A 26,549-nucleotide genomic window follows, 5' to 3' on the forward strand; every position below is an offset into this window, starting at 1 on the left:
ATCTGGCAATATACTAAAATGGTAAAGAAAACTTGAACTTCTCAATGTGCATTAAATTTGCAGTATAGATCTCTAATTGAGTAGAGGTGAGATGTTTGCGTAAAACAGCAAGGAGTTTCTTGATTTCTGTAGATTGATTCTTGGCTACTTGAAGGCCTTTGTCTCTCCCCATGTGCTACACTATGGCAGATGGGATGCTTCCAGTGACAGTCCCCTGGTTAAATGAGATGGGGATGCTAGCAGAGCATCCTAGGGGAGGGATAATTGAGCTCAGCTTAACTTGGCCCCTTCAGGTCATCTTCAAGGTCTAGTGGTTTCCCCAGGGTTGGGTTGCAAGGAGAGTTGTGAGTGGATGGAGGTGTGGTGAGAAATTTAGGATGTCTGAGACTACTAATTTTGGACAGTCTATTATTCAAGGTTCAGAGAAGAATGTGAAGGGAAGTTCAGATTTTTTTTTAAGCAACTGGATGTAGATCTTCTAAGTATAGATGACTGTATCTTTTTGGCACTGGAGAGAGAATTTCACTAGTTTCTAGTGAAAGAGACCCACCTACATTATCAGATCTACTTACCAGGTCCAGATCTGGAAGGGGTACTGTCACCTCCTGACTGCTCCCTCATTGAGGAGTGAGGCTGTGCTGTGGCTTGCCTCAGTTTCCATCCCTTAACAAGGTAACAACGAGGTCACTAAAACAGCCTGGCAAAGGAGAAGCCAAAAACTCTACAGCAGTACGTCTCCCTTTAATAAAGTCTTCTGAAAGGAACCCTTGCACCAGGGTTCTTACCTCAGAGCCCAGATAAAACTTAAAAGTCCCAAAGCAAAATTCTCTAAGTTCCAGAAGCAGCTTCTTATGTTGTAAGGCCTGAGGATTCTCCACTGCCTGGATAGCGCTGCAGTCTTCTCCAGCTTGTTCAAGGTCTCTCTCAGGCTTTCCCTGTCTGGATAGCTGTTGCCTAATTCAGGATCCATAGGTGCTCCCCTACTCTGCAGCTTCCTTTCTCCTCAGAAGCTTTTTTCATCTGAGATCTCCTAAGCCTTTTATTTGGCTCTTTAATTAACTGCCTTCCAGCTACATAGGCAATTAACTACCCTCAGGTGAGTTGGCTCATTCCCTTCAGCGGAGCCTGTCACAAGTAGGCTGGGCATTTGACTCCAGGTAATTGCTTGAAAGTCTGTCTATGCTCCAGTATATTGTCTTAATAATTAAATAATAAAAAGTCATATTATTCATTTTTTATGTCACCCGTTATCCTGAAGAATTTTACAGTATTTTCCAAACTACATACAAACCACTTTGCCTATTACTGAAATGCAGCCTCCTCCTGGGTGGAATACAGGCAACTGTTGATGAGTTGCCAGCCAGCAGTGTTACACAACTAGACCATATTTTATGGGTTAGTTCTGAGGAACATTTGCATGCTGCATCGTGTTATCAGAATAAGATCTCAGGGAAAGTTTGTCAGTAAGAAAATATAGAATGAGCTAGAAAACAAAAATTAAATATGAATGCTTCCCTATACTCCTCCCATTTCAGCTGAATTGAGGATGAAGGCTAAATCACTTGAGTGGTGATAGTTCTTTAGTGCCTTCCCATGACTCCCTCCATGAACTCAGAAGGACAGAGAAGTTCTCTCACAATTCACTGGGAAAGAATCAGAGTGATTCAGTTTACCACTGCACAAAGAACCACAGGAGGCATATCCTGAAGTCCTAGTGATACATCCAGGTGCAGCACCAGTAACTCAGGCAGAGTTTTGCAGTGTGGCTGCGCACACTGGGCTAGGCTAACCTGGGTGCTCGGATCCTGGTGCTGGTCATCCAAGATAACTGCAGTGAACACATACCCCAAGATGTTTGAGATCCTCTTCAAACCTTCTCATTAACACTGAGTCATTCTAGATGTTGCTGCATAGCTCTGCTCTGCTTCTTAGAGCTGTTCACAAGTCTGATCACGTGTAGGCCAATTTGAAAAAGCTGGAAACAAGTGACAGTTATACAGCTAAAAGCATCCCACATACTGATGTTTATGGTCTTGCACCAAAGATTATAAATAACCACTTCAGCAAACCAGTGTATCATGAAGCCTTCAGTTTTGATGCAGGGTAATAGTAAAGTATCTGAGGAATACTTCTCTGCCATTTCTGTAGGCTGTGTCATATAGAAGTGCATTGAAGTTTAATGCTAAAGAGCATTTAGATTTAGTGTCACCATGAAATGTAATTTGTATATGGATGATATGCTCCTCTAATAATTCAGTAAGACAGGGTTTGCTATGAATAATTGTAGCATTGAAATGTGGGCTGCTTAGCCCCTTCTTTTCCTCTTGGAAAACTATTACTGAGTTAATGATCTGAAGTAGCTTTCTGGTAATAATGCTAAGTACATTTATAACAATTTATTGCTCCTATCTGTCAAATGTCCAAACTACCAATAATGTTGGTCTTTTAGATATGTGACAAAACCAACAAACAAAACCAAAAAGTCAATTATTAATACAGCAAAGATCTTAAAATTATTTGATTTTCTACACATGTAGTCTTCGTCACTCCAGCAGCTGAGAAGGGATCTATTTCTTTAACATGCATAATATATGTTAGTTTCATGATCAGTTTTATGACACAGCTTTTTTAATGTTAATAAAGTGCAGAGCTATGTGAAATGTTTGCAAGGAAGCCACTAGAAACACTTCAGGTTTCTTGCTTTTTTATAAAGTCCAAACTTAGGTTAGGTGTGTCAAAAATCTCACTGACCTTTCAAGTGAACCTGAACAGATCCTGTAATGTGTGCATGCTCCTGTGGAGCAGAGAAAGTTTTGACACTCACTAACAAGTGCCACTTGCCAGGCCTACTCCCTGGACCTAGTATTACTCATACAGAATACCTGCTTTTTTCTGCTTTGCATTCAGCCACAAGGAATTAGTGTGGGTCATGTGACTTTGCTTCATATACATTGTCCACCATGTCACGTCAGAAGTCTCATAAGTATTTTAAAAATTGGCACCGGTACCAATTTTGCTGACATTGACTACCATGAAAGGCACATGTCCCAGAGTCTGGTGCTCTTTGGCTGTAGCTCCTCTCCTGATACTTTCAATTATCATCGAACTGTAGAAGTTGATCCTCTCCGCTCCGCAACATACAATACTGAGTTACAATCCAATAGCACCACTTGGATAAATAACGCTTTGTACCTGACCACACTGAGCTCTGTAGGTATTCTGTATTGCCCTATCTCCCCTTTTTTTAAATTACTAGTGATATTTGCATGGACCAGCGTTTTTATCCTTGTGAAGTTCTTTTTTCCTTCTGTTTATTCCTGTCTTATTTATACTTTAGCACGTTTGTTACTTTCTGAGTAACATTTATGTAAAAAAAAGTTTAGTTAAAAAAATGGTTTCCCAAAACAGGTCTAACAAGTTTAATCAGTTTCACATTCATCAGGCAGAGCAGTTTAGGTCACATCTACATGGTGTAAAAGCATTGCAATAAAAGTGGCTTAAGCTGCTAACAACTGCACAACACACATACAACTGCTGCCCAAACATTTTGCAAGCATCAGTTATATCAGTTGGATGGAAAGCTGGGGATGAGGGTTTTTTTGCTTTTTCTAGTATCTATTTCTGTGAGATAGGTGAACTCTTGTTTTTGCTTCCTACCATGCCTGCCCTGGGAAAACTTCTGCTAGAGCTGAAAACTGGCCTGAGACCAATATGAGAGCCCTGCATGGGATATGGAATGATGAGGTGTTCCAGGTGGAGCTCACCTACCTGATCCACAAACGGCAGGTCTCCAGCAAGGTGTCACAGAGTTTGGTGAATTGGGAATTGGGTGTAGTGCTAACCAGTGCTGAGAAACATCAAGAGGCTGTAGAACCAATATAATAAAAGAGCATTGTCAGGGCTGCTTGGAGTCACTGGCACCTCCATCTTGGGCCATTCTATGCAGAGCTTGTCTCCATCCAGGCAGTCATTCCAGGTTGTTGCTGCTTGCGTGGGGTAAGGGTGGGGCTGATGAAAATTGCCAAGAATCAGGAGGAGAGAGCAGACAGAGGAGTATGACTGAAATGAAGATGAACTATCACAAGATGAGAGGACATTGACATAATTAACTGTCTTCAGACTGTAAGCTTTTTGGGCCAGATACTGTCATTTACTCTATGTAGCCAAACTGAAGGATGCTCAGTGTTTCAACAATTTCCAGAGGAGTCTTGATGACAAACTGACATCCCACGGACTATTGATCGGTACTGTAACCAAAAAGTGGGACCAGTTCAAGCAGATAGTGACTGACACAGCAATAACATCTCTTGGACCAAAGAAAAGAACACATCAGGATTGGTTTGATGAGAACCAAGAAGAAATATGCTCAGCACTGGAAGTAAAAAGAAAAGCCTTTATCGAATGGCAGAATGACCCTCCTCAGTCTCTAAAGGGACCATTTCAAGTACCTTCAGAGCAAAACACAGAAAGACCTCCGTCAGATACAAGATAACTGATGGGAGAGCAAAGCCAAAGAAATTGAGCACTATGCTGAGACTCACAACTCAAAGATGTTCTTAAGTGCTATTAAGACTGTCTATGGACCTTCTAAACTAAGGACCACCCCATTGCTCTCATCAGACAACACAACACTGATTAAAGATAAAGAAGGCATCAACGAAAGATTGCGAGAACACTTTAGCAACCTTCTCAATAGACCATCAACCGTGAATAATAATGTCCTCAATGAAATTCCACAACAACCTGCTCTGAGAGATCTTGACTTTCCGCCTGCTATAGATGAGATTAAGAAAGCTGTTAGCCAGATGAGTTCAGGAAAAGCTCCTGGAAAAGATGGGATACCAGCAGAGATATACAAAGCAGCAGGTCCAGCAGCACTAGCAGCGTTCCACAGCGTGATCATCAGCATCTGGAGGATGAAAACATACCACAGGACCTCCGTGATGCTACTATTGTCTCTCTTTTCAAAAACAAAGGCCGCAAAGCAGAATGTGGAAACTATAGAGGCATATCCCTCCTCTCCATTGGTGGGAAGATCATCTCCCGCATCATCTTGAACCGCCTAATAGCCAGTATTTCCGAGGCAAATCTACCTGAAAGTCAATGTGGTTTCCGACCTGGCCGGAGCACAGTCGACATCGTGTTTGCTGTCAGACAAATACAAGAGAAGTGCATTGAACAGAATATGCACCTGTATGCTGTCTTCATAGATCTAACAAAGGCGTTTGATACCGTCAACAGGGAAGCCCTTTGGACCATTCTAACACGACTTGGCTGCCCAAGAAAATTTGTCCAGATTATACACCTTTTTCATGACAGCATGACAGGTGAAGTATTGTCTGATGGAGCCACATCAGCCCCCTTTAACATCACCAATGGTGTGAAACAAGGATGTGTTCTCGTTCCTGTCCTATTTAACCTGTTCTTTGCATGTGTAAGCAGGGGAATGGTCCCGCTATTGTGGGGAACTTTCCTGGCTTCTGCACTACCCCGGTGAAGTGGGCTAGCGAAAGGATCTGAGTCCTCGCTCCCACTTCCTTTACCCAGAGGCCTCCCTGCCCTTGAGGACTCCCCTTCCACTCTCCTGTCTGGCAGAGTCCTCGTAACCCCAGCAAGGCTGGGCCCAGGATTCCTGGGGGGCTCGACCCCCAACCCTGCTGTGGTCACCTAGGACAGGGGCTAGGGTGTCCCCACTCCGGGGTGCTCTGTTTGCACTGCGCACCTCCCTGACCCACAGATCACATCATACAATTTAAAGCAAATACAAGTTATTTAATTAACACTTAATTTAAAAAAAGAATAAGGAAAAATGGGAAAGGTTAAAGGAAAACACATTACGCTGCTCTGTGGCAGGGAACATCACAAACAGTGTCTCTGGAATGTCAGGGCAGTTCACAGTCTGTTCCTTGTAGGTCCCAGGCCTCCTTCTCAGGCCCTGGCTGTGCTGCAAGGATGCTGCGGGTCGGACACTTGCTCTGGCGGTGGCCACACACTCTCAGGCTCTGGGTGGCAGGACCCTTCTCCCCAGCGTCACCCCCGGCCTGTCAGGGTTACGATCCCCCTCCCAGTCTGGCCTGCAGGGCCTCTTGGCTGAGGTATCTCTCTGCGCTGGGCCCACTGCCCGGGGTTCCCCTCGCTCTCTCCAGCTGCTCACCGCACCCAGCTCCAGACTGCCCCAGCTCCAGCTCCAGCTCCACTCTGCCTCAGCACGGCTGCTGCTGCTGCTGCTCTGACTTCAGCTCCCTGGACTGCTTCTCTGGCCTCTCAGGCTCCAGTTGCTACTGCTCTGCTCCCAAGGCAGGGCTGCTCTGCAGGCTGCTTCTGTGACTCTGCTCTGAGCTCTCATCTGCTTCCTGGGCTGCTTGTCTGGCCCCTCCGGCTCTGGTTGCTGCAGCTCTGCTCCAAGGGCACGGCTGCTCTCTCTGGGCTGTGCTCTGGCTTTTTGGGCTGCAGCTCCGCTCCCATTAGCTTAGCTTGGGGCCCTGCTCTCTCCTTAGCTCGGCCCCACTCCATCTGACTCAGACAGTTCCAGCTCACATGGAGGACGGGGCCCCCCTGGCCTCCTGACTCCTTGATTAGCCTGCCCGCCCTGTCAATCAGGCTGTCCTGGAGCACTGGCCTCTCCACATTGTTCCTGGAGACTGTCAGTCTCAGGCTCCTGATTTCCCATCGACCCCTCCCTTTTTAGTGCTGGGAGCTAGCAACCAAACACCCCCACTGAATGTTAGTAAGGGGGCAACAGTCCCCTTACACATGCGTCCTTAACCGTGCAATGAAAGATCTGGACCGAGGTATATACTTGAAATACCGGCACGATGGTTCACTTTTTGACCTCCGTCGCCTGAATGCAAAGACTAAGACAGTGCAGAAACTCCTTCTTGACGCACTCTTTGCCGACGATTGTGCCCTCATGGCTCACACTGAAAATGATCTTCAGCACATTGTCAACAAGTTTGCTGAGGCCTCGCAACTCTTCGGATTAATTATCAGCCTCGGAAAGACAGAAGTTCTTCATCAACCTGCACCTGGATCAAATGCTTCTGTCCTGAGTATCTCCATTGACGGCACTAAGCTTAAAGTAGTGGAGAACTTTAAATACCTGGCTAGTGTCTTATCCAGTGATGGATCACTGGATAATGAGATCAATGCACGAATATCCAAAGCAAGCCAGGCACTTGGCTGTCTGCGTGTCAAAGTTTTAAACCACCACAACATCCGAATGTCAACAAAACTGCTTGTGTACAGAGCTGTTGTTCTCTCATCTCTTTTGTACGGGTGCGAAACATGGACACTATATAGGTGTCACATCAAGCAGCTTGAAGCATTCCACATGCACTGCCTCCGCAACATCATGAAGATCCACTGGCAAGACAAAGTGCCCAATCTCGAGGCCCTCAAGAGAGCCCAGATGACCAGCATCGAAATGATGATCATGAAGTTACAGCTACGTTGGACCGGTCATGTCAGCCGCATGGATGCCAACAGAATCCCCCGCCAGGTTCTGTATGGTGAGCTCTCCCAGGGCATCCGGCATATAGGTCGTCCACGGAAACGTTACAAGGACACCATCAAAGCCAATCTGCAGTATAGCAGTATCAAACCTAGGGACCTTGAGGACACCGCCAGCGACAGAACACAGTGGCGTACAACAGTTAGAAATACCTGCATCGCCTTTGAGGAAGACCACTGCCGGCGTCTACAAGAGGCATGCGAATGATGTCACAGAGCATCAGCAGCGCACAATCCACTGACCGTGAACTTCCCATGCACCATCTGCAGCAAAATGTGCACCTCTAGAATTGGCTTGTACAGTCATCAGAGGGCACACCATGAGACCAACAATAGATGATCTGCACAGATTTGTCATCATCGGATCGATGGACTACCAAGAGAGATACAGTGCTTGAGACAATGGATACCTAGCCTGTCTGAGGCCTCTGGGTGCTACTATAATAATTATGATTAATAATAATAGACACATTGTGTGTTCTATTTGATGTCATTGTGCCTTATTGCCTTTTTTATTTGTTTGTCCTTGAGAGAAGAAGAATCCCAGAACTAACAATACCAATACCATCAGTGTAGTACTGAGATGTTTCTTCAAAGAGCTAGTAATAGGTATCCATCTTCATTTGGAAATTTATCAGCCACTCACCATCACCCCATCCAACTATCATCCCAACATAAAATAGAGGCCTCATCCAGAACCCACTCAGGAAACATTCATGGATTGAAAGAAGGCAAGGTCGGTGTTCAATGCCTGCCTGCTGCACCAGTAGATTATCTTACAGCTGATCCTGGGACGTGCTAAGGGGAGTTATAAGCACTGTGACCATTAACTGAAATATCAGGAGCTCTTATCTGATCCTGAATTCTGCCTGTAACACTTTCCAATCTTCAGCAGCAATGCAACTAGTCAGGGGAAGCAGCGTCAAGAACTGTCACTTCTGCTCCAGGGTAGGGTCTATGTTGGTGCTCATGTTGATGATGACACTGACTGCACCTGAGAATTCTGGGGTATTAACAAACAACTCTGATATCCTTTAACTCCCAGAATGTTTCACTATGTGGAAATTCTTCTCTCTTATCCCAAGACTACTTATTTTGCTTAAGAGCCTTTGGTGAGGGACCCTGTCAAAGGCTTTCTGAAAGGCCAAGTACACCTATGGAACTCGTTGCCAAGTACACCTATGGAACTCGTTGTGAAGGGTAGATGGTCAGGGACGCAACCCCATACTCTGGGTGTCCCTAATTCTCTGAGTTCCAGAAGCTGGGACTGGATGACTAGGGATGGATCATTCAATAATTGCCCCGTTCTGTTCATTCCCTCAGAAGCATCTGTCACTGGCCACTGTCAGAAGACAGGATACTAGGTTAGATAGACCATTTGTCTGACTCAATGTGACCATTCTTATGTTCTTATCTAGTGCAGAGAAGGCCAGAGTGTTTTGAATGAAGCACAATAATGTGTAATTCCAGAAAATATAAAAGGAACTTGTGATAATTTGTCACTTAAATGTTGCTACAATGATTTCTGTTGCACAGTAAATTTGTTCTTTTTTAGAGGGTATCTTTAGGACAAATGGATTTAGCAGGTTTGCAAGGTCTATTTTTGCAGAAGAATGAGGTCATGGAGGCAGCAACTACCTTTCAATCTAATGCTATAAATTGTCGGCTTTTGCAAAAAAACCCAAGATTGCGCAGGGTCTGCACTATGAACTTACTACTCTTGCAGTTGCGTGATCCATTCTAATCCTCTCTTTGCACTTCCAGGCTAATACAATGGTTTTTCTCACCTCCTTTCCACAGTAATATCCATGTCCATTTGTCTTTATGTTTTTTTCTCTGTTTGTTGTTTAAAATCTCTGTTATTTAGCACTTTTATTGCTGGTCACATAGATAATCAAGCATGTAAACACGTTGACTTTCTATTATTTGGAAGACAATAACCTACCTCCTCCTTCCCTTCCCCAGTCACAATGATGAGTGATCCTATTATTTAGTGCAACATATTGTCTTGTCCGATATGCTGGTTCAGTTTAGCACATTTATTACCTTATGCCACTATATTTAATTAAATTCAATAAATTACTTTCTATTGCATTTAAGTTGCTACGCTGCATAGTGCATTGTTTTTATTTGTACCACATATAATGTTAATTTCTGCATGATATACTATTAGCTCCAGCCCATGATTCAGAATATATTCTAACCCCTCAGCTGTTTGCGTATTGTCTGCACTCATCAGAATCTGCGGTAAGGCCAAGCCTATATCATTATAATGCTTCCTTGGGAATTTCTCTTTGGCTGGAGGAGCTCAGTAAAGGAATTAGTTGCAAATAAAAGACCATGAGCTACTGTTGCATGCAACATATCTTTTTAGAGATGTCTGTCTTCGTCATTGCAAGCTCTCAATGGCGATGTAATGATCTTTGTCAAATGTAGATCCAGTTACTGCCAGCAACAGAAGGCATATGTCCAGGCTGAACAAAAGAGCACTTATTTTCACATCCCACTGATGATATTGCATGATTAAATTTTTGCATAATCTTAAAAAATTATTATGCAGATGTTGTGCAAATGACAGAAAATTACAAAGATGTTTTGTGGAGGGAATTTAAATTTTGTGCATACATTCCTGTTTTAATATGCCTGTCAAATAATGGATAATAACCCTTTCCATGTTAATACATGGACAGAAACAAGACTTTTTGTTGTTTCTTGTTTACAGCTCTACATATTTTACCATTTTTTGATTTATAATCTCCTATCTCAGCAAAGCTAAGCAGCAATGCCTGATTGTTTGGTTACAATTTTCACTGGATAAATTAACTTCTACATCATCGTTTAAGAGGTCACAAGCTGCTTAATGTGAGTCCATGACAGAAACTGGGGTGGGGGGGGGGAGGGGAGCCACTACAAGAGCGAGGAAAAGTGAAAAGGCACACAAGGAAGTGAATAATTATGATAATTTTAGTTTTCTCTTGACTGAAAGGTTGTTTTAGAAAAAATGAGTTGTACAACTTACTGTAGGCTTACTGTCCTGACTTTATAGGGAGAAAGTTAGGTAGCACATGTCTGAAAATATATGATATATAGAAATTGAATAACAACTGCATAGTTATATTAATGGACAATATTTCTTAATTTCCTCCTTAATTCTTTCCCACCACATATCAACTTATACATTCCACCGGCATACCTCAAGCCCTCTCCCTCATGCTTCTGGGCCTCCAGACCCAGACAGAGACACCTTGAGAACTTTTCAGGGAGCTGGCTGCAATCTTCTCCTCTTACACCAGTAGAAATCTTTCTGAGGAAACATCACTGGTTGACACCAGTTGGCCGACACCAGTTGGCCAACACCAGGTCGCCAAATAGCTCTTTTCTTCAGCTGAACTTCTTTGGAATTAAATACATAGGGTTCCCTACCACCACCACCACTGGTTCAAAGTGCCCCAGATTATTTGGGATATACTCCTGGTTAATTGTGGCTAGCAGGTACAGGATATCTCCTGCTCTACTCATTAGTAATCAGTATTAGAGTGGTGTGAATAATTTGACTAGAATGACAACTCCCATAAAATGAAGGTAGGTTTGTGTGTTCTAGATCTCGCCAGGAATAATAAACCCAGTTCTGTAAACATTTAGGTAACAGGCTACATAACATTTGTATAACTATATATCCACACCCTCCAATCACATCTCAGTAAACAGAGCAACTCAACCAACCTCCTCTATTCATTATAACCAGTGCCCATAAGTGCCCCTCTCTCATTAAGCCAACCATCAGCTTCCTCCCTCACTGCATTACTGGACTCCCTCAGACAGTAACACTGCAGCCATGCCCCTCCACTTAGGACCAGGGACCCCACTCCAACCTAAGTATTGTTGTCCTGGAAGTGGAAGGAGGCTAGTATATAGGGTCCTCTCCCTGGAGTCTCCACTCTCTATCTCGTCTCTTGGGGGCTATGAGGTACGGCAATTCCCTGTCCAAGAAAGAACAAAAACATTTCTTGCCACTTTGCTTAGAGTTTTGAATTCTAAATCTGAAGCTTCAAAAGAAACTCTTTTCTCCTCTTCTGGAACCCTCTACCCATCAGCTATGCTGCTACTCCTAACTTTCATTCCGCCTCCACTCTGTTTTATCAGGAAATGGCTCTTTGTTAAAGCTTGCAGGTTATCTTAGAAGATTCCAGAGCGCTAGTCACTGCTAGTCTTGCACATTTTTAAAGGAAGTTTGAGAATTGCCCAGGGAGGCAGCACTTTTTTCATTTTCTTTCTGCTTTCTCCCAATCAGGAGGTTGCTGCTGGTTACCTCATCTCTCCATGAAACTTCTACCTCTCACATCCTCCATATTCTTTTCTATTTGAAAAAGAAAAACACACTTTTTATTACCACCATTCTCAGCTCCAGTGCTCTGGCCAAAGAAAGGAGTGCCACATGCCACTGTGTTGTTCATACCTCCCTGGTTGTACTCACTAAAATATATATTCTAAAACTTCAGTGTTCCAGTATGTTGGGTTTATGTAACTAAGACCCCAAATATGACACATTCAAGTCATTTCTAAGCATATATTTTAAAAATGTCTTTAATAACTATTCATACTTCAATGTACAGCACAATATGATTTCTTTCATAGTGGGCATTGAAGTTGACAATGAAGAAGGCAGCGCAGCTGAGAGCGAAGATGACGACAGCAAAAGAGGTAATCAGTGATGGACAATTTCAATTCTACATTCAGACAGTTTCTTGTTGCAGTGCATGACACGAGATGTGGAGGCTTAATCCAGTTCCTGTTTGGCAGGTGGCCACTTAACCAAATGACTGTTTTTAGTGAAGAGACTCAGGCTGGGTTTAAACTAGTCATCTGAAGTGAAGAGTTCTATAGCCTACTACCATTCTTTTGAGACATCCTTATCCCATAGTTCATGAATTACTGTAATCATGTTTTGACTGTACTACACTCTGAATTTCATGTTTGAACTAATATATTTGGAAAATAACTCCAGTAGTTGAAAGGCAGCAGGGAAGTCTATCAGCTAGGGTGATAATATAATGAACTTGGTATCTTAACCTGTCAGGGGTATAGGAGTGTGGTGAGCTGTAGAATCATAGAAATGTAGGGCTAGAAGGACTTTGAGAGGTTATCCAATCCACCCCTTGCACCACGACAGTACAAGTATACCTTGAACTTCCTTGACAAGTGTTTGTCTAACCTGATCTTAAAAATCTCAATGACAGTGATTCCAAAATTTCCCTGGAAGGCTATTCTGGAATAGCCTTCCAGGGAAATTTTGGAATCACTGTCATAGCTTAACTATCCTTATAGTTAGAAAGTTTTTCGTAATATCTAACCTAAATCTTCCTTGTTGCAGATTAAGCAGATTACTTCTTCAGTGTACATGGAGAAAATTGATCAATGTTCTCTTTATAACAGCACTTAACATATCTGAAGATTTATCAGATCCTGTGCTGGGAATCAGGGGGTTCAGATCTGCTCCCAGCAGCACCACCTGCTGGTGGTACTCTGGGATATGCCTCCCAGCAGTGAGAGGCAGTGGGCACTTTGCCCTATAGTGAGAGTCATGGCCACGTCGCCCGTTGGCAAGAGTCAATGGCTGGGATCAGGGAAACCTGGGACCTCCCTGCTCCACCGGGTTCCAACCCAGGGCCCAATGAAGCAGTAATTAAAAAATGTGCGACCTAAGGGGCAGGCGCCCCTACATCTACTCCCTGGGCCACTTCCTACCCCAGCTTCTGTTCCTCTATTGGTGCCACTGGTTTGCTTGTGGGTCTCTTCTGAAGCGCTCTCTGTCCATGCTCCAAAGGGTCTTCCTCTCGCAGCCATGACTTATCGTTGCCAATCTCCACAATTGATAGGCTTGTGGTGGCTTGGCGTTGAGGACTGGGCCCGGCCACCTGAAGCCTCAGTGGCTTCTTGGCAGGAGCCTGTAACTGTCCACCCACACTGAGCTAAACTGTTCCCTTTTGAGCTTAGCCTCCACTGTGAGCACACCAACAGGGGCAGTTGTGCGAGGCTTTCTGGGCCCAGAGCTGCTCCTTAATCCTTACTTCACCAGTGTAGGTTCATACACCACCTCACATTCCCCACTCAATAGTTTCTTTTCTCAAGAATAAACATGCCCAGTTTTTTTAATCTTTCATCACAGGTCAGGTTTCTAAACTTTTTATCATTTGGTTATGTCATGTGCAGCTACAGTATATCATACAGATAACGTAAATTCTGTACGTGTGTGTGTGAGAGAGAGAATTGCTGGTACTGATACACAATATTAACTTTGTTTTTGTCTGTCCCTCCCACCCCCCATCATGATTGTGAAGATGAAGAAGAATCTGAAAAAGAGAAGAAAGTAACTGCCAAAACCCGAAGAGGAAATGCCAGAGGGAGAGCCAGAAAGGATTCAGAGGAGGAAGAGGAGACAAGGACAGCTGGGCAACGCAGACAGAGAAACAGGAGAGCACAGAGGAAACAGGCTGGGAATGAGGACAGTGATTCTGACGGGGAATCCTGCAAAAACAAGAAGAACAGGGCAAATCAGATATCCAAGCAGCAGGAGCCCAGTGATGATGGAGAAGACGATAATAAAGGGAGCAGAAAAGGAAAAGGCAAAAATGAGACCAAACAGGAGAAAAAACCTGACGAGAAAGGGAAAAAGGAGAAGGACAACAAGAAAAAGAAGGATAAAAAGAAGAAAGGTTCCTCAAGGTAATTATTTATGTAATCTGAAACCTACTGAATTTATGGCTATAGTTATGAAGTACCCACAGCCAGCATAACTCCCTTAGCTATAAGAGCCAGTTTTTCAGAAAAGATCAAGGTCAGAGTTTCAGGGACTCAGAACCCACAACTGAGGCCAGATTTTCAAAAGAGCTCAGTTCCCACAGCTCCCATTGTGACACGTAAGGCCAGATTTCCAAGAGCCCATCGCAAGGCATGCTGAGTTACTTTGCAAACCAGTCTACTTATTTAGGTGCTTAAATGGAATCTGAACTCTTTTGAAAATTGAGCACCCAGTATGGGTGCTGAGGCTTCTGAAAATTCCAACCTTTGTGTTGTTCTGCTGGCAGCCTTGATGCTCTCATTCTTCCACATTCTCTCTCTACCACCTCATGCTTTGTGTTTTTGAATCACATTATTTGAAAGGAACCACCCCCTGGGAAGAGTGCATCATGGAGCAGATGGAAATCGATACATTTACACAGCTGGGAGAGATATTCCACTTCCCTCATTTTTACATTCACTATAGGTGTCAGTGCCCCCAGAGACACCCCAGAGGAACACAGCAGGAATCATCAAAGGAAAGGAACCCATAATGTGAGGCATGTTGTCTTGACTCTCATATTAATTTGTCCCCGAACGCATTTCAATATGCTGCTACTCCATTTCCCCCACTTTTTAGCATTCCTAGAATTTGTCTTTGATCCAGCTCTTCACTATGAAATCCATTATAGCATTATCCTTCCTTTATGTGGTTTCCTGCACTTAAGTATATTTTACTAAAATCGTATTCCTGACTGTGCCAATTTATATTCTTCTGAGTATTATTCTTGTCTTCTATTGTGAACATTAAATAGTTATGTTAATAAAAAAAGACCCACGGAAAAATGTAAAATTGAATGAAAACAGAACTTTTTGGACTGGATGATAAATTTCAGTAGAGGAGGATATATTCATTTAAGCTAATTAATTAGAAACATTATACAGGATAGGACGTTGCTCACGGGGATAGCAAGGATAACATTTGAGGAATAACTAAAGATAGTTATCTATTCCTGGAGGTACATCAAGAACATTGTCTCCTTAGACAGTAAGTGGGACAACTAACAAGATCACTTTTCCAACAAGCTATTGTAAATAAGGTATGAGCTCTGGGACACCATGAGTAGAGGGGCTGTCCTTTCATCTGATAGCAGAAACTTATGAGGTATGTCACAAAATGACATCTTAAAGATTTTAAAAAAGTAATTGTAAGAAAGTTGAAATGAGTTAAGGGAAGTTTTTTAAATGACTTATTGTTTAGACAATTCCTTACAACAACAACAAAGGGTGTTTAAAGGGTGTTTATTTTGATAGGTGAGCACAAATAATGTACAAACAAAGAATGATGTGCTGATGATCAGTCTGACTGATTTAATTCAGATGGAGTATTTGCAAACCTTGGGGGAGGAGGAGAGGCCAGAAGGTATGAGCTCTTTAGTATGTGCATGTGGATTCATCACAACAAAGGCTATCTACTGCAATGGTCCCCAGACTGTGGGGCACGCCCCTGCTAAGCACACGGAGGAACATTGGTGGGGGCGGGGGGACTTGGGCCAGCCCCCATGGTGGGCGGAGAGGGAACATCACCCAGTTCTGCTCTGTCCCCCCAGCTCTGCTCCAGCCCTGGCCCTAGTCGCAGCTCTGGCCCCGGCCTCGGCCACCAGCTCCTGGCCGTGCTCCCGGCCATGGCTCTGCTCCTTGCTGCAGCCCCAGTTGCAGCCCCGCTCCTGGCCACAGCCCTTGGCCCCAACTTCAGCCCTGCTCCTGGCCTTGCTTCCAGATCACGGCTCCCAGGGACGCACGGATCAGGGAAGGGGGGAGTGACCAAAAAAATGTGGGGACCACCGACCTACTGATTTAAAAGTGATGCACTGCTTCTGGCTTTTCAGGCAGAGTGGATAAGCATGCTGAAAGAAAATAAGATGTTAGGAATGAAAAAATAAACAAGGAAAAGAAAAGCATAATGAGGAACCTTGGAGCATCCACTGCTAACTTTTTGCCATGTTGTGCAATTATTTGTTTTCCCTGTCCATATTTTGTCCATGATAAAGACCTTTCACCTCAAGATTACTTAGATTCCTTAGCAGCCTCCTGTGAAGGACCTTGTCAAGGTCTTTTTGAAAGCTCTGAAAGTCTTTCATCTGAGCTTGTTCATTATTATAGGGCCAGATTGTGATACTCTCATATGGAATAGCACTTTATGAGTAGTCCCACTGATTTCACATAAGCAGCATTTAAACTGGTTGTAAATAAAAATAGAATTCAGATCTCTTGGTTCCAAAAGCAGAGACCTTATACTTGAGCTAAAGGAAAATTCTGACAGTTTTGGACCCAAATTATATTTTTAAAAATGCAATTTAAGTGTAATCAAATTGTTTCACAAAACAGTTTGATTTCAATTAAATTTTTGATTTTTTTTTATGACAAAATTCCAAATAGAAGAGATGAAACACAATTGTTTGGCTTTATATTGAATTTTGTTTAAAAAAATCTTTTTTTTGGTTTTGAGGAAATATTTTTTTTTAACCAGTGCTAGGTCTGACATTACATCATATAAAGTGAAGTGGGACAAATAAAAGCTTTCATATCTATTTTATTCTGCCTTGTTTGCAGTGTCTCTTTCATTTTGTACAGCATCCTTTCCTCACTGGCTCCACAGTATCACGATTTATTTCTCATACTCCCACACACATTCCTCTCAGAACTAGCTACTACACAACACATAGATTCCCCTGTGTCAAAGGGAACCCTCCTCAGCTGCCTTGGTAAGAAAGGTTTCTGGCTGCCTTGTGCTGCCTCGGCTGGAACAGGGGCAAAGGATTTAGCCCCTTTATGATAAATAGTATAATATTCAATTCCTAGTCAGTCCTTCTGTTGTTTTTTGTTTTTCAAAGAGTATTCCCTTGCATTAGGATTCAAGTGCCTCATGATGATATCCATGAGACATCTTACTTTTGATTTTCAGTACATTGGCCTAGGTCTTTATATAGTTCTTCCACTTGCTCATCTCAACACCAAATAATACATATGTCTGATTGGCTTTCAGCAAGGCTCTTTCTGTCTGCAGAGGTTTGTTTTCAGCAGTGGGATTTTTTTTGTGACACATTCTTGCTGAAATGTTATGGATGATGAGTATAAGTTCTTTAACATTCAGCTCTCTTTAGTATGTAGCATTTGATTCTTTAGTAATTGTAGGCTCCTGTTTTTCTTTTTTTCCGACTCAGTCTAATGCTTCTCTTACAGTCATCTCAAATGCTGTTTTTATATTCTTCCCACATAGCATTTGTTACCAAAGCTAGAGCTGGGTGAGGAGTGAAAAAATATACGTATTGATGTTTTCTAAAAAGAATTTCGCTTTGACTGTGCTGGTGTAACTTTTTATTAGCTTTTCATGATCATTCATGTTGGCTAATGTTTTGGTACAAGTATTAATAGAAAGCACATTTTAGGTCAATAACTGAGGTCTGGTTATTCACACAAATCATGGCATTAGCAAATGGAATTTGTTTTGAAGGTAAATCGAAGAAGTTTATAAATCCTTGGTTATCCAGTCAGGGAACAGAAACTACATTATGTGACTTAATCACACAGCTCAAATATCAGATCATACATATCAAGCATTCAAAGATGTAATAGCAGGAAGCAATTTGCAAACAGTCCATAGGCTAAACTTTGCATGAACAAATCATTTCTAAAACTAATTCAAATAGCAAACAATTTCCTAAAGACTTCAGTCCATTCACAGAACATTCAGAACAGGAAAAAGAGCTAAAATTCACTGGATACATTTTTTGTAAATTCCTTTAGTTGTTATCCTCAGCACTGATTTGTTCACTGAGTTCAACGATTTTTAAGCATTTTCCCCAATGCCACTGCTGCAAAAAATGGTTTCTGTCATACTGATGGTTATCTGTTTGTAGTCATATAAGGAAGAGCAGTAGGTAGTTATTGTCACAGTTCAGGGCAATTGCACCTGTATTTCTCTCTCATGATCCTTCAAGGGCACCACTCTAGGCTCCCAGCTCCTTAGCAGTCACCTCTCTGAGGCAGAGACAAATGTCTCTCTTCCCACTCTTGACCAGGGTTTTTCCAGGCTGCACAGTTTCCTGCCTTCACTGTGATATCCACAGCAAGCCAGACTACCTAAACAGGCCAGCACCTGCACTTTCCTTTCTCTTCATAGGCTATGGACACTTGTAACTGCCTGCAGTTATATGTTAACACACAGGTTTTATAAGCACACACATTTATTCTTAAGGCGAAAGCATTACAGAGAAAAATATTAAAAACAATTAAACACATGCCAATAGCTTGCCTCAGAGATCATCTCCCCCAACTCCACCAAGAACTCTGATAGGAGTCACCCCTTCCAACCTTCTAGAAGGACTGGGGGCCACCCTTGGACAGAAAGTTCTGTCCATTTGCAGGATCAGAAAGAGTATGTTTAAACTCAGGCTATTTATCCAAAAGTCCATTCTTTGTCTGTTGGTCTCTAGAGAATCTAGTGTGAACTAGTATATGCGAGCTACCCAGGAGGTCGTATCTCTCTGCGGGATTGGGGAGTTACTGAGTTGCCTGGTTGATTTGCCTTAATCACCACACACTGTTTTTTGTTCCTGGTAGAGTTCTGGTAGCCCTTCCTTTTGGAGTAGAGCATAATCATACTATCAACCATGTAGTTAAAACAATGGACCCCAAAGATGGGTGCAATATTTGTCACATATCCCCCATAGAAAAGATACATACAATCCTGGCCCATAATAATACATAAGCTTAACACCAAAAGGTCTTTCAATGATATTTCAGGAAATTGCCATATCTGTCACAACTATCTTTAGCCATGTTATCCAGTCATGTAGTGGAGGGAATATTACTCAACCCAGTCCCATATCCAGAACATTCTGAGCTACCCACTAACAGCATGGTATCAGCCTAGCTTGACTGTGATAGTGCATCTGGATTTCTATATAATTGGGGATGGCCCACTGCAATGATGTTTGCATCTTCATTGGGTTTAGGCTAGGGTTTAAATTTAAGTTTGATTTAGGGGTTTGACAGTGCTGCAATTTCATGACATTTTGCCCCTAAATAGCAGAAGTCACGTGAAATTAGCCGATCTTGTGAGAGTTCTGAGATATGTAAATTTGCAAAATCAATTTCTCATGAAAAATTTCCATACTCTCATGTGAACTGGTGGTGTCACAAGATTTTGGCCATGTATAAACTGGACCCAGAAATAAAGCCCCTTTGGAACCAAAGACATAGGGTGGGACTGAAATCCAGAGATTAGAACACAACACTCCCTCCCCCTAAATGTAAAGTGGCTCAGATCCGAGATCCCGGTTTTAGCCCCTCTCTGTATAAAGCACGTATAATTTAAAACGCCATAGGCTCTGCCTTTTTGTATTAATAAGAAGATGGATGGTGGTCATTATTGCAATTTAAAGATCAGAGTATGTCTAGCCCTGTTCAGGTGTCGGGGAAGATTGAGTGAGGGTATGGCTCTTCCTACTCCAAACTAACTAATAGAGATGAGCCTTCACAGGGGGGAAATGGCTCTCTCAAAACTGCCGTTTGAAAAAACAACTCCCTCCTCTCGGTTTAAACAGTCTTTTAAAAAGAACGTATACAATGTTCCGAGTTGGGTTTCCTTACATGAACCTTTGCATCTAATAGATTGGATTACCCTTGAGGAGCAGATCTCTTGCTCTCTCAAGGCCTGATCCACAGCCCATTGAAGTCAATGGAAAAATTCCCACTGACTTCAGTGGACTTTGGATCAGGTCCTACAGCTCTGTCTCTGTCATAGTCCAGCTCAGTTTCAGTACTTCAAGCTCCAAATACTTCATTTTGGGTTCAGGGTTACGGAAATTCAAGTTCAGAGTTATAGCGGCAAGACACAGACCTAGAGGATCAAGTTAAGGAGTTAGCACCGAACATCTGCTTCAGTGAAAACTTCTATTACCCTCACGTTTTTAAACTTACTGCATTTATCCCTCCATTTTTGTTTGAAGCTCTGACTCCGACTCTGAAGAGGAGCCAATTACGGAGGAGGAATTGGCCAAGCTGAAGGAAGAGGTAGAAGAGAAAAAGAAACTAATTGCCACATTACGAAACAAACCATGGCAGATGAAAAAGAAACTAGACGTCCTGAAGTATGATCTGATTCATAATGAATAACGCTGTCACTGTGGTGTTTGTACTGTATATTCTTGTTGTTTTTCTCAATTTTATCTTTATTTCTATATCTGTTGAACTTCAAGCAGCCCCCGAGATCAGGCTTTTTTTCTCTGAAAGCCCATCCTTGGGACTTAAGTGGCATTGTGTGTCAGTGCTCCTTCACCTCCTTAGATCTGGGGTGAAAATATGAAGGAGTCAGATCTGTATTGTAGGATTCCATTACCCACTCTGATCAGACCTTTCTGATCATGATAGTTTCCCATCAGTTAGAAAGGTCACTATCTTTGGAGCTCTCTTGAATGCCATCTGATGGCTTGGGTGCTGTAATTTTATCATATATTTCAAGATTCGTGGAAAATTCTCTGTCTCTTAAATTGCCAGGGAAATGAATGAAAATTTAATTGAATTTGGGAAAAAGAAAACATTGGGAACATTTTATGCCTTTTCTTGTACGCTGTAGGCACAAACTGCCTTTGGCCTTAGTGAATGTCACACTTCCATTTTCACCAAAGCAAAAAGGTTGTTTTCACTAGCAAATAAGTCTCCAGTGGAAACAAATGCTTACAATCAAAACAGATGAGACGGACACAGGGTGGGGGAAGGGATGTAATAAGCAGAGAGAACAATGTGATGGCAGCAAATGTCATGTTAGTTCCACTATATATTTTTTTTTTTTGGCTGGGGGAAAGGGGTAGTTAGTTAGAAGGGGATCAGCTAAATGGAAAGAAAAGTGGAGAGGGGACATTGAAGGGAAGGGGGTGAAAGTAGACAGGATAGAGAAGAAGGTGGTAAAGGGGCAGGTGAAGTGACTGTGAGGGAGGGTCAGGATTGGAGCAAACAGCCAATTGGCACAGGCCAGAGAAAGTCCAGTCAAACCTATACAAAGTTCTCAAAATATCCAAACATCCCTACTTTGGCTGCTTCTAGAGTTTCCGGCTGGTTGTTCCGCTTCGTAGTTTTTCTCCAAGGTCACATGGTGAGGGGAAGAGACAGGTGGCACCACCTGGGCTCTAGTGCCCTCAGAGTAGTGGGGGCCTGCCCTGGATAGGTTTAGAAGTTCAAAGGAGGCTGAGGTGGCCGCAGCTGGGCCCCATTTTCTCCTCTCCCCTCAGTGCAGCAGCCCCTGCTTTGGCTGCTTAGTTTGCTTAGCAGAAATTTATATAGTTCCACTCAGGGTATATAGTTTTGTTTCCATGCCCACTTGAGTCTGTTTCACTGAGACAGGCCTGGGTCTCAGGTATTTTCTCTTGAAACAATCTGAAAAATTCATCTGAAAAAGCTAGAATGTTTATGCCTTGGCTAAACTGGCAAAACACATGAAATACTGATCTTTCTGTTAGAAGCAATTTGGCCTGGCTGAGTTAAGTGACATTTTGCAATCCAGAAGTCAATGCAATTATGAATGAAATGAAATGAACAATCTGCTTCCCTAGGAAACTGTGCAGTGTGCTTTTGTAACCTGGTTTTCTCTGTGCCTGCCGGCCTTCCCTCTCCCTGCGCCCTCACTGACTGCCAGTATCTTCCAGGAAAGGGCTTTTGGTTCCATGCTTTTGACTAAGGGCTCCAGGCAGGCACTTCTGTACCCATATAGGTCCCTCTGAATCTTGCGATTCATTTTTCTTCTTTTGGGAATCACCAGCAAAGCTATGCCAGGTATCCAGTACTTCCAAATTATCTTAAGTAAAGAATATTTTGGTCCATAAGTACCTACTACATGGGGAACAGAAATTTGATAACAGAGGGATTTTCAATCTAGCAGAAAAAGAGATAACAAGATCCAATGGCTGGAAGTTGAAACTAGACAAATTCAGACTAGAAATAAGGCACATATTCTAACAATGAGGGTAATTAACCATTGGAGCTACTTCCAAGGGTTGTGGTGGATTCTCCATCACTGGAAATTTTTAAATCAAATTGTGATGTTTTTCTAAACGATCTGCTCTAGTTCAAACAGAAATTAATTCAGGGAAGTTCTATGGCCTATGATATACAGGAGGTCAGCCTAGATGATCACAATAGTCCCTTCTGGCCTTATAATATATGAATTTGTGAATTCAGAAAATGGAGACAAATTTCAGAAAAATCAAAGTTATACAGAATACTCTTTATCTAGTCTAGGACTATAGAATCCTCACCTAGATAGGATAAACCATATAGTTACAATCTTTCAAGCAGGAACACAATTTTCATCTGAAAATTCAGTTCTCTCTTCCAGCATTAACACTGACATGCTCTCTCATTTTATTTCCATGACCCTATAAAATGTAACTGTCTGGGGACAACTAGTGCACCTTTTTTACAGTGAGGGTATTAACCATTGTAATAATATACCTAGGAACGGTGCAGATTGCATCACCTGAAGTCTTTAAATTAAGACTGTATCTTTCTAAAATATATGCTGTAGCTCAATCAGTAATTAAGGGCTTGATGGAGGATCCACTTGCTGAATTTCTATGGCCTGTATTATGCGAAAGGTCAGACTAGATGATCATAATGGTTCCTTCTGGCCTTAAGACCTATGGATCTATGAACTGTGTTGTGACCAGGTCCCCTGACTCTATTGCTATTGAAGGGTAGGTGAATATGCTATCCAGTGTCTGTTAAATACCTCTCAGTGTTTCCCTGTGGCTTATGCCCCTTTTTTTTGGTACTCTGGCTGTGGGATTTTCAGTTAGACAAACACTGAGCTCTTTTAAAAATCCCAACCTGGATAGTCTTCTGATGTCTTTTGATGTTATGATTTCATGATGTTATGTTCATTTAACAATTTTAATTACACCTCTACCGTGATATAACGTTGTCCTTGGGAGCCAAAAAATCTTACTGCGTTATATCAAACTTGCTTTGATCCACCGGAGCGCGCAGCCCCGCCCCCCGGAGTGCTGCTTTACCACTTTATATCCAAATTCATGTTATATCGGGTCGCGTTATATCAGAGTAGAGGTGTATATATAAATTAGTTTAGTTACTTAACTTTAAAATCAGATTAGTTAAATTATTCTATTTTTGCTATCCAGACTGGGAGACTGGAAATGTATTAAACTTCATTTTCTCATATCAAAAGGTTTATGTGAATACACAAATATATACCAATGTGTTTTCTTGTGTCTTTCCAAAACAATGGTTTCTTTTGTGCTGTGCTAAACACACAGCTCTCTTTGAAGTAGGCTTAGGAACATTTTAATAGCTAACCCCAGAAAATATCAGAGTTCTAAGTGGAAATGACAGTTCTTCAGATCAGTTCTTTATACTGAAATGTATTTTTGTAAACCAATGAATAACATTTGTTACCATCTAGCTATATCAAATACATTCCAAAAATAGTTATAATTTATACCAGGCAATCCTACTTTAGATTGTCACTGTTCTGTATAGAGATTCATATCTCAGCTCAGCAGAGAAAAAAGAAACAAAAATTAAACCTTAAAAGCTAATAACCAGGCCACATTTTCAAATGAAGGTGCCTAAAGTTAGGCATCTAAATCTATATTTGGGTCCCTACGTGTCTTGATTACACTGAAATCAATGGAATAGGTAGTGAGTGCTCAGCACCTCTGAAAATGAAGCCAGTTATTTAGGTATCAAAATATGGACCTACTGTAAAATTTCCCAGAAGTGTCTAAATCCCATTTTCAAAAGTGACTTAGGCACTTTGGAGACCAAGTCCCGTTAACTTGTAATACAAGCCTTAGACCTTGTTTACTCACAGTTTTTGTACTGCTTTAACTATGTCACTTTAGAAACCAAAATATTTTTGAACACATGTTGATGTGAAGGTGCTTACATCACCAGAGCTTACTTGTGGGGTGGAGGGGGTGGGGGAGGGAGGAGGGCGGGAAGAAGGGAAGAAACATTATGTAGACTGGCTAAAGTCATCTTTGAAAATAAGTCTTAGGCTATTTAGTAACTTAGGTGCTTTTGAAACTGTTACCTCTAGGTACCTACTTTTAATAATCCAAGTTTGAGAATTCTTAGATTTTAATTTTTATTAAATTATTTCCTCCATCCTTCCCCTGGCTCTTCTCTGAGCAGCTGTACCATCTAACTACATGAGCTGGGAGCGGATTGGTGCAATTCATATCAAATAATTATTACACGAAGAAGAAGCTGTGTACGCGCCAATGCTCTATAGTTAGAGGGAGGCAAGCTGTTCCATTGTGCTTTCTCCAATCTCTACAAAGTGAGATTTCATTGGAGGTTGTCTCACCATTCTATCAGTTTCCTTTGCTTCCATTTTTCCTAGGGGAAAAATCATTAACGCAGAGGCTTTAGTTATACTAACATGACAGAGTTAGAGTAATAAGTGAGCATCACACTGACCAGAAAAAGTGATCACATTGTAAAGAATTTCATTCTGTTTTAGAAGGAAGTGTATTGTTTTATTCTTTGCTCTTTCATTTTGTTCTGAAAAAATGTATGAACTATAAATTTTTAATATGCAGGTGCAGAACTAGAATTCACATACAAAGACACTTACACTTACATTAAGGTCTGGCTGGCTTACACCTACAAGGGAGATGTATCATAGGTTGAAATGTCATTCCTAATTTACACCCTTGTGCCTAGCATTATGCACCCCACATGGCCCTGATTTTTCTCTCAAGATCCATGTGTGGAGGGGACCTTCCAGCAGGCAGAGCTATCCCTGCTTATGATGAATTTGGGGTTATAAATTTCTGTACATGGCTCCCCAATCTTCAGATCTCACAGACAACTTTGCATAAGTCTGAGGATTTGCAAAGCGGGAGGCGGCAGGCCAAGGATGGGAATGGAGGAGGAGGAGGAGATAGAGAGAGTTTTTGTGTGTGAGAGAGATATTGAGAAACAGATTAACGAGGTGCATCATCCTTCAAACAGCCTCATAAGGAATATTCATGCTGGGATGTGGGTAAGAACCTATGTAAAGGCTTTGCTTCTTGGGAATCTCAAGGGATCCATAGAGGGTGGCTGAAGCTTCTGCTTAATCTATTTGAGAGCAAAACTTGCCCTTTGGTGGAATGATCTGTCCCTTGCCACCCCCTCCTCTATTAATCCCCGCTTCCACAAGTTTTTCTTCTCGACGGGGTGAGGGGGGGAATCTGACCTATATGGTATGTAAGAGCACAGTTCTCAGTTACCTGGTAGAAGGCCATATTATCTGGACTACCTCAGCATAACAGAAGTAGGAAAGGATGCTGATTCAGCCTTTCTCTGAATTTCCTGGCTTTAGTGAGATTAGACATTTTGCATTTCCTTCCTCCCTTTTCTCGTTTAACTACATGGGCTTTTTCCGGTTTCAACTGGAGTAGGACAAACCATTATTCCAGGATGTGCACTACTCCTTTTGCTGAGTGTAATGTCTAGGAGAGAGGTCAGATGGGACCCTTTGGGGAATAAAGCACTTTGTTTATCCTAGGAAAGTTGTAGCATGGGCAGTGTCTGTATAAACTTCTCCAGTTTACCAAGCCAGCGTGCATTAATTCTGAACTGGAGGGCGAGCAGCTGAGGATTAGAAGGTAGGGCAGGCTGTCGTCTGTCCTCTCCTCTTTTTTGGGGGTGGTATTTTCTGTGATATAGACTCTTATCCTCTGGGAACTGGTCTGAGACACCAATATGTTTCACAAAGGCTACTCCAATGGTAATGACCTTCAGTTCCTATCTACTGAACTGCATTTGGAGAAAGTTGAACCTACAATTGATGCTTATAGAGATAGAGATAAAATATTATGGGCCAGATCTTCAGATGGTACAAGTTGGTGTAACTCTATTGAAATTTACACTGATTTACACCACCTGAGGATCTGAGACATACAGGTGTATCCATATCTATCCAGCTACCTTGTTTTTCAAGCTAATGGTTCTTGGTCCTGGGTTGATAGGACCACATTTGAAAAGTGGGCTTCTGTATTTGGTTCTGGAGTACAGTTCTAATTCTCATTATTGACATGGATCAGTTATATTTTACACACACAAAGTATGCATTGTATAATCTACCGAGGTAATTAACTGCTATATAGTCAGATCTACTAGCATTCTCTTATTAAATTACCATGGAATCCTGCAATTATACAATAGCATGCCATGCAACTATAATTCTCCCTTGT

The 26,549-nt window shown here is 42.1% G+C and overlaps 1 protein-coding gene across 1 annotated transcript in view; it reads left to right on the forward strand.

Annotated features, from left to right (window-relative positions):
• Positions 1-4,550: 4,550 nt before the first annotated feature.
• TMC1 (transmembrane channel like 1) overlaps positions 4,551-26,549 on the forward strand; it is a 79,474-nt gene continuing 57,475 nt past the window's right edge. Inside the window, exons 1-4 of the mRNA XM_045020251.1 lie at positions 4,551-4,796; positions 12,123-12,201; positions 13,854-14,232; positions 20,301-20,441. Of these exons, the coding sequence (XP_044876186.1) occupies positions 4,551-4,796; positions 12,123-12,201; positions 13,854-14,232; positions 20,301-20,441 (845 nt within the window). The remainder of the gene's footprint in view (positions 4,797-12,122; positions 12,202-13,853; positions 14,233-20,300; positions 20,442-26,549) is intronic.

This window comes from Mauremys mutica, chromosome 6 (assembly GCF_020497125.1).
Source record: "Mauremys mutica isolate MM-2020 ecotype Southern chromosome 6, ASM2049712v1, whole genome shotgun sequence".
Lineage (NCBI taxonomy): Eukaryota > Metazoa > Chordata > Testudines > Geoemydidae > Mauremys > Mauremys mutica.